Raw genomic sequence first — 13,263 nt, forward strand, 5'->3', positions numbered from 1 at the left:
AAATCTTTCATTCAAATCAAAACAATATTTTAAATAATCTATTTTTACTTTGCTTCCACTTCACCCATGAGTAAATAACTGGGACAGAGACATTTCTCAAATTACATTCACATTCTTAGTCTCAATGCACATTTCAATAAGGAAACCTGATGTGATTATCAGTAGCAGCCAAGGATCACAGTCTGCAGTTTTTTGTTGAAGGGATATATATATCCATATAAGTATTTATTTTAACATCAGCAGGATTGCTAAAAACCATCACACTTTCAATGCTTTTTATACAGTTTCCCATAACATCTTTCTTGACAAACTGAGGAAGGATGGACCAGCTAAGTAGTGAAGTGGACTAAAAACTGGCTGAGGTGCTGGGTTTGACGGATGGTGATCACTGGCACGAAGTCCAGCTGAAGGCCAAACACCAGTGGAGTTCCCCAGAGACTGAGACCAGAACTGTTTAACACTTTCATTAATGACCTAGACAATGGGATAAAGTCTTCAGCAAGATGGCTGATGAAACAAAACTGTGAGTTGGCAGCACCCACACAGCAGGTGTGGGTGCTGCCATCCAGAGGGACTTGGACAGGCTGGAGAAATGGGCTGACAGGTACCACATGGGGTTCAACAAGGGGAAATGCCAAGTCATGCATCTGGAGAAGGATAACCCCACATACCATTTTCCCCCAGGCCAACCAGCTGGAAAGCAGCTCAGCTGATGGACCTGCTGCCCTTGCAGCAAAGCCCAAAAGCATTGCAGGCTGCATTAGGAAGAACATCAGCAAGAGGTCATGGGAGATGATCCTTTCCCTCTATTTAGCACAGGTGAGACACATCTGCAGTGCTGAATTCACTCCTGGGCTCCCCAGTGCATGACAAACATTGACATACTGGAGCAAGTCCAGTGAAGGGCACAAAGATGATAAAGGAACTGAAATATCTGACATATGCAGACAGGATTAGAGTTGGGATGGTTCAGCCTGGAGAAGGCTCTGGGGAGTCTGATCAATGTGTATAAATACCTGATGGGGGGAATGAAGGGAGACAGACTCTTCTCAGTATTGTCCAGTGAAAGGTCGAGTCAATGGGTACAAATTTAAATGCAGGAAATTCCATTTAAATGCAAGAAACTTCTCAGTGAGTGTGACCAAGCACTGGCACAGGTTGCCCAGAGATTTTGTGGCATCTCCATCCTTGGAGATACCTAAAATCCAGCTGGATGTGGCCCTGAGCAACCTGCTCTAGCTGGCCCTGCTTTGAGCAGGGGCGGTGGACTAAGCGATCTCCAGAGCCGCCTTTCCAGTCTCAGCCACTCTGTGATCCTCCCCAGAGCATTTGCCTCTCACAACTGCGTTGCACCACTGTAGAAGTAGGCTTCAAAATATACACTCAAACACTTCAAAATAAATGTATTATTTCCAGGTGTTGCTTATCAGATTGTAACTCCAAGCTTATGAGTCTAAATATTAAATATTAAACTTTTTTAATACAAACAGTATGGGAATATAATGGAAGAATGGCGAGGAGGTTGGTTAAATGTAAATATGCTCAAGTGACTTGTAGCTTTCTGTAGAAAAAGCATATACATCACGCTAATTGTTTTACTGACCTCATATGCTTGATGAGTAGAACCTCTGTGTTAGGTAACATAGGCCTGTGAGAAACTCTAGACATCTTATCACAATGTCTGAGATTCTTGCTTTGTTGTGAGAAAAGAGCAAGAGGCTGCACCTTTCTGAAGCCTTGAAATACAGGTGAGCTCAGCAAGCCCAGTGATCTTCTACCAGGGCTGAACTTACCAGCGCCTGCATCCCCACTTGTGCTACCTCTGCATGGGAGCTCAGGTGCGTCTTCTGAGATAGCCCAGTAGAGAGGTAACTAAAATATAACTTGCTCTTTGGAAATGCATTTGTGGCCTCTGGCTCTTCTTGTGACGTGCCTGTGATCACACAAGCTCTGGACCGTTATACCTCTCAATTATTAAGATGAAGTGAGCATTTTAAGGGACAGCATTTTGTTTAAATATGTTGGTCAATTTGGCCGCTTAATAGTTTAGCAACAGAGAGACATCTATTTTCCTTTTATGTTTGCAACTATCGTAATAAAGCAGCAATTAGCATTAAGTAGTCCCTGATCAGCTCAGTGGGGTACGTGATAAAAAGAGATGATTCCAAACAAGTACAAAAAAATGAAATCAATACAAAAAAAATTCAAATCAACACAGGTCAAACTTTGGCTCTATTCATTTTTTAAAAAATCTTAACTCCCTACAGGGCACACTATTGAGTACTGCATCTAGGCCTGTTACAATTATCCATAATAAAACCACCTAAAATAACTCCTGTCACAAAGCTTTCATGGTTTAAAGGTTACCTGCAGCAGATGATTAAATTGCAAAGAGCTGAAGTGAGAAGAAAGATCTTTTAATTGTTTCGTTTTATTGTATTTTTCTGTGTGACGCTATAATCTGTCTTTTCATGGTTGGTACCCAAGAGTCTGCATCCAGCACTCCTGAGGCCATGACCTCTGCTATCAGAGGGAAAGGGAAGCATATCTACCTGACAAAATATTAATTACAGATCTGCGGCTATGTATCGAGACTGGGTGGGTTTAATTAGACTGTACTTCAGGTCCACAATAATGCAGCACTATCTAGTCTTCCCATATTCCTTCCTAGATTACAACTACCTGCAAAATCCTATCTGCAGGAGAAACTCACTGGATGAATGCACAACCCTGCTGCTAGCTCTCTCTCCGAGGCTGAATTCTTTAAATGAATTCCTTTTTGCATATACTTTTCAGAAAGTAATGTTGAATTTTATATTCTGCTTTTTATATTTCATGCAATCTAGGTCCTCATTAATTGTATTTCTACTATTATCACAATCTAAGAGGTTTGTGGGTATTTTTCCCAACAGCAAATTCCCATACTCTCTTTGGTTTGTATGCTCTTACATTTTCCCTTTGGTAATATGTTATTTTACTTTCAGGCTTTATTCATTAATCCATTTTGGACTGCCTTGTTCTCTATGAGCTCAGCTTCTAAGTGAGTCTTAATCATTCTCCAACTGCATTTTTCTTGGCATTCTCTTTAACTTTCTGTTCAGTAAAGACAGCAAATGCAAAAATTATGCTGTTCCACATCATCACTCAGGCCATTTGTATAAATAATGAGGTTTATGGTGCTACTAAGCCTTGTGATAGCCCATTAGTAATTTCTTTCCAGAATGAAATTTACTTATAGTATAGCTACTTTATGTATCCTTTACGTTACAGCTAGTGAGCTACTCTGCCTCCACTTACGTGGGTCAAAGGCTAAGAAATGACATTTTCAAAAAGAAAACTGGTAAAATATCTTTAAATAAAGTAACCCATCTGACTTCAATCACATCTGCACTATGGATGGAGGCACTACTTGGCTAAGGTGCTGACTGGTGCCAGAAAAGTCAAAGTCCTTTACCTATTCTTTGCAAGAGAAAACCTAAACCACCATCAATATGCCAGCTTCAGGTATAATTTCATTTTCCTGTCCTTGTTCTTCGTCTTTCTCATCCTCAACACAAGACCCAGATCTGTTTCTTGCATATGCTTTTTTATTTTGCTGAAAGATTCCTTGTTTTTTTCGAAGTTTGGCTAGTTCTATATTTCCATTTTGGCAGAACAAGCAGAGGTTTAAAGAGTCTTTTTCCTTTCTGTGCAACTATTTTTTAAATCCTCAATACCATACTTGAATATCTGCCTTGCTATTCTTGTCCAGAGCTTCAGAACAAAACAGGTTATCAACTACCAAGTCAATCCCTGTGCCACATGGAAAATGTACATGCCATGCTGTGTGCATTCTTCACTGTTACCACTCCATGCCATGGCTAATCAAATAACGCAATATATGGAAATTAATAAAGCTAAAACGAAAATTAACCCCCGTCAGATATCTCATTAACTCCTGTATTATTTTCTCCTGAATGTCATCTGTATGGAAGAATGTTCATAAGTCATATTTGAAACAACTTACCAAGAGTGAAAAGGCAGAATTATAAATGGAATGGGTAATAAAGGGGAGCTTAATCATAAACCTTGTATCATCACACACAGTCATCAAGTCATGACTGTGAAGTCCTAACTTCTTGGCCAGCCTCTCTTTTGCATAAATGTTTCCAAGCAATTTCTTTGCCATATGCGTATGAAAAATCTATTCTACTGAAGCAAAAACACAGAATGATCAATGTCTCTTCTTCTAGTCAAGAACAAAAACTTCTTTACCACATAAAGAATAGAGCTTTCATTTATTTTTATTAAATGAGTAAAAGAAATTCCTTCCTTCTAAAAGAATTACTGATGTCAATGTTAGGGCGAGTAAAGTTCTTGTGTATCAAACGAGCAATTCTCAAAGCTGCGAGGGTGGCAGTACAGAAAATCATCAGTGCCTTTTTTCGCAACACGCACAACATAAGCTAAACACTTGCAAAGCACAAAGTTGCATTAGTACCACCAAAGCCAAATGAATTTGTGAGTGCTATACGCCGTTTTTCAGTTTTCCATTCCTGAGCTATTAAAGGAACATAATTGAGATCAAACTCTGCCTCTGTTTTCTGCAGGTTTAGAGTAGGTGGCAAAATTCCATGGTAACAGGACAGTGCGGTAAATGCTGCCTCAATAGCTCCTGCAGCCCCCAAGAGATGTCCCGTTGCTCCTTTCGTTGAGGAAACTGCAATATTACGTGAGTGATCTTTAAAAAGTCTCTTGATTGCTTGATTCTCAGCAGCATCTCCTAGAGGAGTAGAAGTTGCATGTGCATTCACATATGTTACCTCTTCAGGTTTGATCCCAGAATCTTTTATTGCTGCAGACATACACCTAAGAGAAAACAAAGGAAAAAAAAAAAGGCAGAAAGCTGAATCTCCTACTGTATTTTTGTTACTAACACATATGTACAAACCAAAAACAACCATACAGGGTGTTTTTAAATGTTTATGAAACGCAAAAATCTGCATGACATAGTTTATCAGGCATGTAAATGACAAGAGATGGATTCATCTAACTAAACATACTACCATCTACATTTTGCCACCCTAAAAAGACAGTAGTGGTGAGGCCCACTATAAAATCAGACTTGCTGCTAAAAATTTACAGATTAAATTCCATAGTTGAGAAAAATAAAAAAGAAAAGAAAGAAGATAAACAGTCTCTACAGACTACATTAATATATCAAGGACCCTTTCCAACGCAAAATTTGAAAACATTTGAGAGAGAAAGAACTACCTGAAATTGTTACAAAAATTAGGTTTCCTGATCTGAAGATTCTTTAGGGGTAGCTGATGCATTAACGTAACAGTCAGTACAATGATCCAAGAAATTCCCTTGCCATTGTAAATCAGAAGAAGATTCTCCTGTTTTTACATTTTATTTCCCCTCAATATTTATGGTGTTAAGGAATTAGCAATAAAACTTGCTCTATCAAACAAAAATACCAATAAGCTTAGGACCATTGACTCTTTTGAATTTTATGAAAAATTAGTAAATAAAAAGAAGCTCAAAAAAGGATAGCACAGGCTGCTGGATAAATTTAAATGTCTCCATTAGAGCCTTCCACCCTCAGATGCATCCAGCTTAGCTTGGAGTTCACTGATGCTCACTGTCACTAGACAGTGACCCAACATTCAAGCAAAAAAAGATTACTGATTAAACATGACAGAAACAGATACATTAATTTAGTTAAATACATCAGCTGCAAGAAGCATATTTACTTAAGGAGATAACAGATTAATTGTGTAGAACACACTTTATAGCCATGCTTCTGAGTCTAGCTTTGCCTCTCCTGTTCTGCAGGTTTATTCCAATATGTATTAGTCTCCAACTGTAGAAGTTATGAGAAGATGACAAAAAATATATTCCCTTGAATTTTTTTTGATGTGGTAAATAAAATTCCTTCAGAAAAGTGAAGCATATACATTTCAGATCTAATACATATACCAGTGCAATAAGAAAATATTGGCTTGAAGACTGTATTAAAATGTATCACTTCATCTCAAGGGTGGAAAGGCTCAACATTTTTGAGATACCAAGATTAATTTTCAACTACATCCCACTGCGAATTTAATTTATATGCTACTGCAATCATAAAATATACAAAAATTTTGTTACAATATATTGCCATATCATCTCAAGGGTAAACAAGTCTGAAAATCTGAGATAAGACACTCCTGATTACGCAACTCGCACCTAAGTCTGTAGAAGAATTATGTATGAATCAAATAGCATAGAGGGAAACCTGGTATATTACACTTCTTGAAAAATCTGCTAACCCAATGAAGATACAAACACAGCTTTACAACACCATGCAAAAGTTTGATTTATTTGTGCAGTAATATATTGAATTTTTTTATTAAATATTCACATACATTCAGAATAATGCAAACTACATCTTTACTAAAGGTTCCACTGTCAGTAGTACTGTTTAGCTCACACAAAGCTCACAAAGAGTACATATACTTACATGTGTAATTTACCTGACAATTTGATTAGATCAATGATAAGGACAGAGGAATATCATCTACTTGTGAACTGGTTTTGATAAGATTAACAATGATGAAGCTTTACCATCTTACTAAATAGTACTAAAGTGTATTTCTGCTATGGCACTCCACCAACACTCTTAGATGTATTAGAATGAAGTATTTAAATATTATTGTAGCACAGACATATGATTGAAATACTTTGTTTATGAAAAGCTGAAGTCTTTTCTCAATAAGAATAGCCATAATTAATGCTAATTGCATGTACAGTAATTATCCTCCAAGTGCTCTACAGCTTTCATCACTTGGGATTTCTTTAGCAATCCTATTTCCTTTTCAGACCACAACAAATCACTGCTTTTACAGTGGGATCTCTCTTCTCTATGGACAAAGGGTGAAGGAGAACTTGAAAAGATTCTATTGTACCATAAGAATCTTAAACAAAAAGTTTCCATTGAGTCTTATTTGTGTGAACAGCTGTAGGCAGCAAACGTAAAATATTTTCACATAAAGAAAGCTTTCATAATTCTATGCAAAAAGGCTGATTCTAGCAAGAACCGGCCTTCACCCTGTTGCTATAAAAACAAAATTGGGGCACAACCTTACCAGAAGCTCAAGATTGAACAGCATTTCTCTAGGAAAAGCACACAATAACAGAAACAAATGTACCCACTATAAATATAATATATTATTATATTAATAACTATATATTTATATATCATTATAATATATAATATTATTGTAATTTAATTATAATAGATATTATAATAACATATGAAGTAGCCATCATAATCAACACATGGTTCTTACCTGAATGCACCATCTCCCTCTGGATTAGGTGCTGTTATGTGGCAAGCGTCACCAGACAGTCCATAACCTAGGACTTCTGCATAGACCCTAGCACCTCTTTGTACAGCATGCTCATACTCTTCCAAGACCAGCACAGCAGCACCCTCTCCCATTACAAATCCTTCCCTCTGTGAATCAAACGGTCGACACGCCATTTTAGGGCTTGAGTTAAAACTCGTGCTGAGGGCCCGAGCTCTTGCAAATCCAGCCAAGGACAAAGGACTAATGCAAGCCTCAGTCCCTCCGGCCAACATGACATCAGCATCACCGGCAGCAATAAATCTAAAGGAGTCTCCAACAGCGTGAGCACCTGTGGTACATGCAGTCGACACCGCATGATTCGGCCCTTTCAGTTGGTATTTAATGCTAATCTGGCCTGCTGCCATGTTGACTAAAATCTTTGGGACAAAGAACGGGCTGACCTTGTTATAGCCCTTTGTTTTAAATAAAGCGGCTGTATCAGAAATCTCTTCCAGTGGAACCATTCCCATCCCAATTGCTACACCGGCACTTAAGCGATCCTGTTCAGACTGAGGAGACCAGCCGGAGTCCTTCATTGCCAGCTCTGCTGCACCGATGGCCATGACAGTAGCAGAACTCATGGATTTGATCTCTGACTTCGACACAAAGCTTTCTTCACTGAACTGACCCTCCTCCTTTCCCCTTGGCACGCAAGCAGCCACTTTACAGGGGACGCCTGCATATTCTTCCCCATCTAGCGATGCAATTCCACTGTCTCCTTGGAGCAGGCGCTTCCACACAAATTGAGCCCCCACGCCAAGAGGGGACACTAAGCCAATACCTGTAACAACTACTTTCCTTCGACATGCAGGCAGTGACTTGCTGAAAGCTCTTCTGTGGTTTTGTAAATACAGATTTAAATTCAGATTCCAGAAATGGAGATTTGAGATCTTTAATAGATCCCACGAGCGCTGTGACAACATGGTGGAAAGCAATCACTTCAAGCACATTCCTGTAACTGGGAAGAAAAAAAAGACACAAACGGAACAATAAAGCAGCCAATGTGAAAAACAGTTATCAACCTGCTTTTTACATGAAAGCCAATTTTCAACCCTGTAGAAAGGGATGTAGTTTCCATGTCTGTAATCAGGAATAGTATGTGTTATGGCAGAGAGGGCACAGAAACACTTTCACTTTGTGAATGCCTCCAGTGGGCTCTTCTAGCTTAAGCTGCTAATGAATACGAGTTTGCACTACTGTGGACTGTGAGGCACCCTCTAGTGTTGCTGCAAAACTCTCCCTGGGGCTTTAACCACCAGCTGGAGGTATCAACAAGGAGCATTAATAGCTTAAATCTTCTCAGGGAGAAAGCGTGCGTTCACCTGAAAGCGTATGTCCTACCATTATCATGTTAAGGATGTTGTCACCTTAACCTTTATGTCAGGCACAATGGTCTAGAAAACTCAGAACAGAAGGAGTCAAGAAACTCTTCCTGGTCTCTGCCACCAAGGAAATACCTATCTTAGACAAGAGACTGCTCATCTTTCTACCTTCACCTATCCTGTATAAGCCTTGAGGCATTTAGACTGTCAGGGAACATGCACCTCAAGTGTGTTTGGTCAAGATGTACCACACCACCACGACCTCCTTGAAGGTAACACCACCAGACCCCACGCATTGTGAGGCACATCAGCTGACAGCGAAGGCCACCGCTGAGCACAAGCTCTTCAGGCAGGACAAGAGGACCATGCCAAGCTGTAACGCCACAGCACTGCATCATACACAGCCCTCATCTCCCGCCTCGGCCACCGCCAGGTCGGGGGCAGGTCTGGTGGTGGGCATCCATCCTGCTGGAGAATGGCTCTGTCAACATCTGCCATGCAGGCTTCGACCCGCTTTTTACCATGGAAAAAAAGGCACTGTGACATTGCCAGGTGTTTGGTAAAATATAGAGAGCTGTACAGGGACCATACAGCGCAACCAGGCAATGCACTCCTGTTAAAATACACAGACCTGCTCTTTCTGTGCCAGCACAAGTACACAGCAGCATTATTAAAAAACAAAACTTACAACCAGTGCTTACTAATGCAGGCGGGTTTTTTAAGGAGGCTGCTTTAAATCCCCACTCAAATTTGTCATTTGTTTTGGGGCAGTTGGGCTGCATTTTGTAAGAAGAGTGGGGAGTTAAATGCAGAGGTCTCTCAGGCACTCCATGCCTAATGCCACATGCAGATGTTAATATTAGTAAACACGATAACCTAATAAAACTAATAAAATGCTGTCAACCGGTGTATAATAATCCGGAGAACTAGACTGACCCAAGCAATGCTCCATTACCTACTGCGCACTAAAAAGAACAAGCGGGGCACAATTTCTCCCCGGGAACAAGAGCTACGGGACGCCACCGGGTGTTTCAAGGGCATTAACTACTTTTAATGCTTAAAGCAAGAGTTAAAACAGCAGCGAATGTCCCCGGCGCCACCGGACTCCCGCGCACCACCCCGCGTTTCGGCCGGGGCCGCTCCGCCCGCTGTCGCCATTGCCGTCCCGCCCTGTTCCGCTGGGGGCAGCCTCTCCCGCGGCTCTGCCGGCGGGGGATGCTCTCCCGCTCCCGGCAGGGGCCGGCCGGCAACCCCCCGCCTCCCCCCGTCCCAGCCTGCAGAGATACCTCCGCCGGCCGCGCTCCCCCTTACTCCGCGATGGTTGGCTCTGCCTCCCTCGCCCTTTCCGAAGGCGTCGGGCCGCACCACCCGAGACAGACCGGGGGGACAACCACGCGACGGCTTTGTAGCCGATCTCCGATGTCCCGATTGATGAGGAACTCTGCGAGCGAATCGGTAACTCGGCGGTGGATTGCGCAGCCCGGCGGCGCCTCCCGCTCCCCGTCGGAGACCTTGACGATCGTGGAGTCCAACCGTTAACCTGGCACTGTCATGTCGGCCTCCAAACGCGTCCCTAAGGACCACATCTACACGTCTTTTCAATAACTCTAGGAATAACTCTAGGAATATATTGCATTTAAACTCTTTTAAATATATTGCATTTAACTCTTTTAAATAACTCTAGGAATAACTCTAGGAACTCCACCACTTCCCTGGGCAGCCTGTTCCAATGCCTGACAACCCTTTCCCTGAGGAATTTTTTTCTAATATCCAATCTAAACCTCCCCTGGTGCTACTTGAGGCCATTTCCACTTATCACTTGCTACGTGGGAGAAGAGACCAACACCCTCCATGCTACAATCTCCTTTCAGGTAGTTGCAGACAGCGATAAGGTCTCCCCTCAGCCTCCTCCAGGCTGAACAGCCCCAGTTCCCTCAGCCGCTCCTCATCAGACTTGTGCTCCAGGCCCCTCACCAGCCTCATGGCCCTTCCCAGTGGTATAACAGGCAAGAGGGTCATGCTGCGGTCGTGAGGGAGACCTTGTGGTTTCCCATCAGTTTCCTTCATGCCATGTTGAGCACTGCAGCACATTTCCGCACAGAGCGGGTGGGACCTGTCCGAACCTCAGTGGTAACCAGTACGTCACCACGTAACTCAAGGCCATCGCACCCAGGTGCAGGAGGAGCTCTTCATGGCCTTACAGTCTCTTCCAGGCCCATTTTATATTCCACCATAACTAATTCCTTGGTTCAGTTTTCCAACCTGCGCTTCATTCCCTTGCTCTAGTCCCAGTTCTGATCTGATCCCTGTTCTCAATCTGCGCCCCTCAGATTCCCATCTTTCACCAGCTCCCAACTTCACTGTCACATTCCTGGGTAATGTGTGCTCCTCCACACACGGGCTGAAATACTGGTAGAAAAGAGAGTTAGAAGTAGACAAAGACAAGTTGATCAGTGACTTCACAGGACTGTATTGAAAGTACATGCAGAAATACACCAACAGCATTAATACACAAATAACTACCTATTATTGCTGCTTCCAAATGGAGGAACCATAGTGCGTTATCTGAACTGAGACCATGCTGCAAGCTGTGCCAGAGATGATACGTAGGAACAGTTAAGTTTTTACTTGAGAAAGACTGTTGCACAACACTTCAAATACATGAAGTCTAGGAGCCATCATGACAGAGCATAACACGTGTGCCAAAGTCTCATCAGCAAGGACATGAAGCACTTACTGCAGGAAAAAACAAACCAAACAAACAAAAAACCCAAAACAAACAAACAGAAAACAACAACAAAACCACACAGATGCCCAAAAGGAGGGAAATGCAATATTTAATAAAGAAAAAATAAACACTTGTGCAGATTTTGTTTTTTTAATGACTAGTGTGTATTTATTTTCCTTTTAGAAATAACATTTCTTGGACATTAAAGGTGTTATTAATTTGTTGGAAATTGGCACTTGGTTTTCTATTTTTTCTCACACCACTTGGCTATGAGCACTCCCAAAGCATTATTTACAAATGCCCTACTTAAATGCATTATGTACTTACGTTACAGGTATAGCAATACAGTTAGTCTTTAAATTTGAGAGGGCAGCCACAGGCCTAAATGAAAAGCATGGAAAGGAAGTTAAAAGCTGAAGAAGCAGCCAAGGAACGTGGCATCAAATTAAAATTGTATTACTTTGGTACCAATTCCATGGTTTTGAGGGCTGAATTACTGACTTTTAAACTATGTTAGGAGGCAGACTAACTGTAATCACAGCAAAAGTTAAAACCTTTTTAACCCTTGGGTTAAATCTCAGCTTCTGTAAGGGATAGGTACCATCTTAAAAAAAATATAGACAATAAGGTGAGTGGTCTGTGAGAAACAGACAGCTGAGCTACAGCATAATGTCAACTAATAATGACAAGCCAGCTTGAAATTTAATGACCTACTTGGAACTTTTAAAATGTTGTGTTCTTAAGAAAGCAAAGCCCTGCAAACCTTTTTGTCTGAGATTCTACATCACAGTTCTTTCACTAACAGCACAAACCAGAAGTCTAGAAAAAGAAGCAGCAGCTATGGTTTTTTTCTTCGTCTCCATTTATTGCCACAAATGCCTCTTTATGTAGTCTTTACCAGCTCATGTGTCTTTTTGCTATTGGTTACAAGTTGCAGTACTAACATATCATTGGCTAATTTTGCTATCATCTATGTTACTCTTTCACTCCCTTCTCTGTCCCAGGTACACCTTAGTATCTCCGGATACTCCTTTACTCCCGTCTTTCTCATGGGTAGACCTTAATATCTTCAAGGCTAATCTCTGTTCCCGTGCCCTCCGTCAGGGAATCCACGGACCCGTAGTCCCCCACAAAAGTATTTAAGTACTTTTATGTAGAAGGAGGTTTATTTACTTTTATAACACTGTCGCCTGCCAAGGGAGCTCCTGAGAGCCCCGTGTGATCAGGAGGTCCAACCTCAGAAGCGGGTCAGGATTGCAACGCGGTTAAAATCTCCAGGATAAAGCAGTTCAGCAGCTCCTCTAACTTCACCGATTCCAGACGGGGCAGGACCCGCACCCCACTCTGGCCCTTTAAGGCCCGCCCCGCCCCCTACCGGGCACAAGGTGTGAGGGCAGTGACCTTACAGCTCCGGCTGCGCATGTGCACTGCGGCGCGGCGCTGCCCGGCTGGGGGGTGGGGGGGGGGGGGTTGTGGTGCGCGTGCCAGGGTGGCGCGATGGCGGCCGCCGTGGGCCTCTCTTCCTCGCCGGGCTCCCCGGCCGTGAGCGAGCTCTGCCAGAACGGGCGAGAGATCTTCCTGGAGGCGTCGCGGCTGCTCCTCACCTACGCGGACAACATCCTCCGGTGAGCGGGGGCGCGGCGGGGGAGCCCGGCCTCTGGGTCGCTGCCCTGTCACGGCCGGCCCGCTGTCGGTTGGCGTGGCGGCGGCTGTCGGGAACGTGCGGCTTCAGCCCCGGGGGCCCGCGCTTCGCCTGCCCCTCTTGGCGGGGGGCAGCGACTCGGCGGTCTGAGGGGCTCGGCCCGCTTCCTGGCCGTGACTCGCTGGTCGCGGCCGT

General features: G+C 42.8%; 2 protein-coding genes across 6 annotated transcripts in view; one reads left to right on the forward strand and one right to left on the reverse strand.

Moving 5' to 3' along the window:
* Window positions 1-4,271: 4,271 nt before the first annotated feature.
* On the reverse strand, window positions 4,272-10,059 carry OXSM (3-oxoacyl-ACP synthase, mitochondrial). Its single transcript, XM_080339751.1, has 3 exons — window positions 9,985-10,059; window positions 7,317-8,334; window positions 4,272-4,848 (listed from the first exon to the last, which is right to left on the reverse strand). Exons 2-3 carry the CDS (start codon window positions 8,297-8,299, stop codon window positions 4,446-4,448), a joined length of 1,386 nt encoding a protein of 461 aa, XP_080195877.1. The 5' UTR covers window positions 8,300-8,334; window positions 9,985-10,059; the 3' UTR covers window positions 4,272-4,445.
* Window positions 10,060-12,889: 2,830 nt separating this feature from the next.
* The window catches only part of NGLY1 (N-glycanase 1), a 29,710-nt gene continuing 29,336 nt past the window's right edge, over window positions 12,890-13,263 (forward strand). For all 5 annotated transcript variants that reach the window (XR_013921730.1, XM_080338671.1, XM_080338669.1 and 2 more), the window contains exon 1: window positions 12,890-13,051. Coding sequence is in view for 4 of the 5 variants with exons in the window: in XM_080338671.1 (XP_080194797.1) it covers window positions 12,924-13,051 (128 nt within the window). In the remaining variant the exon portion in view is untranslated. The remainder of the gene's footprint in view (window positions 13,052-13,263) is intronic.

The sequence above is a fragment of the Nesoenas mayeri genome (assembly GCF_963082525.1).
Source record: "Nesoenas mayeri genome assembly, chromosome: 2".
NCBI lineage: Eukaryota > Metazoa > Chordata > Aves > Columbiformes > Columbidae > Nesoenas > Nesoenas mayeri.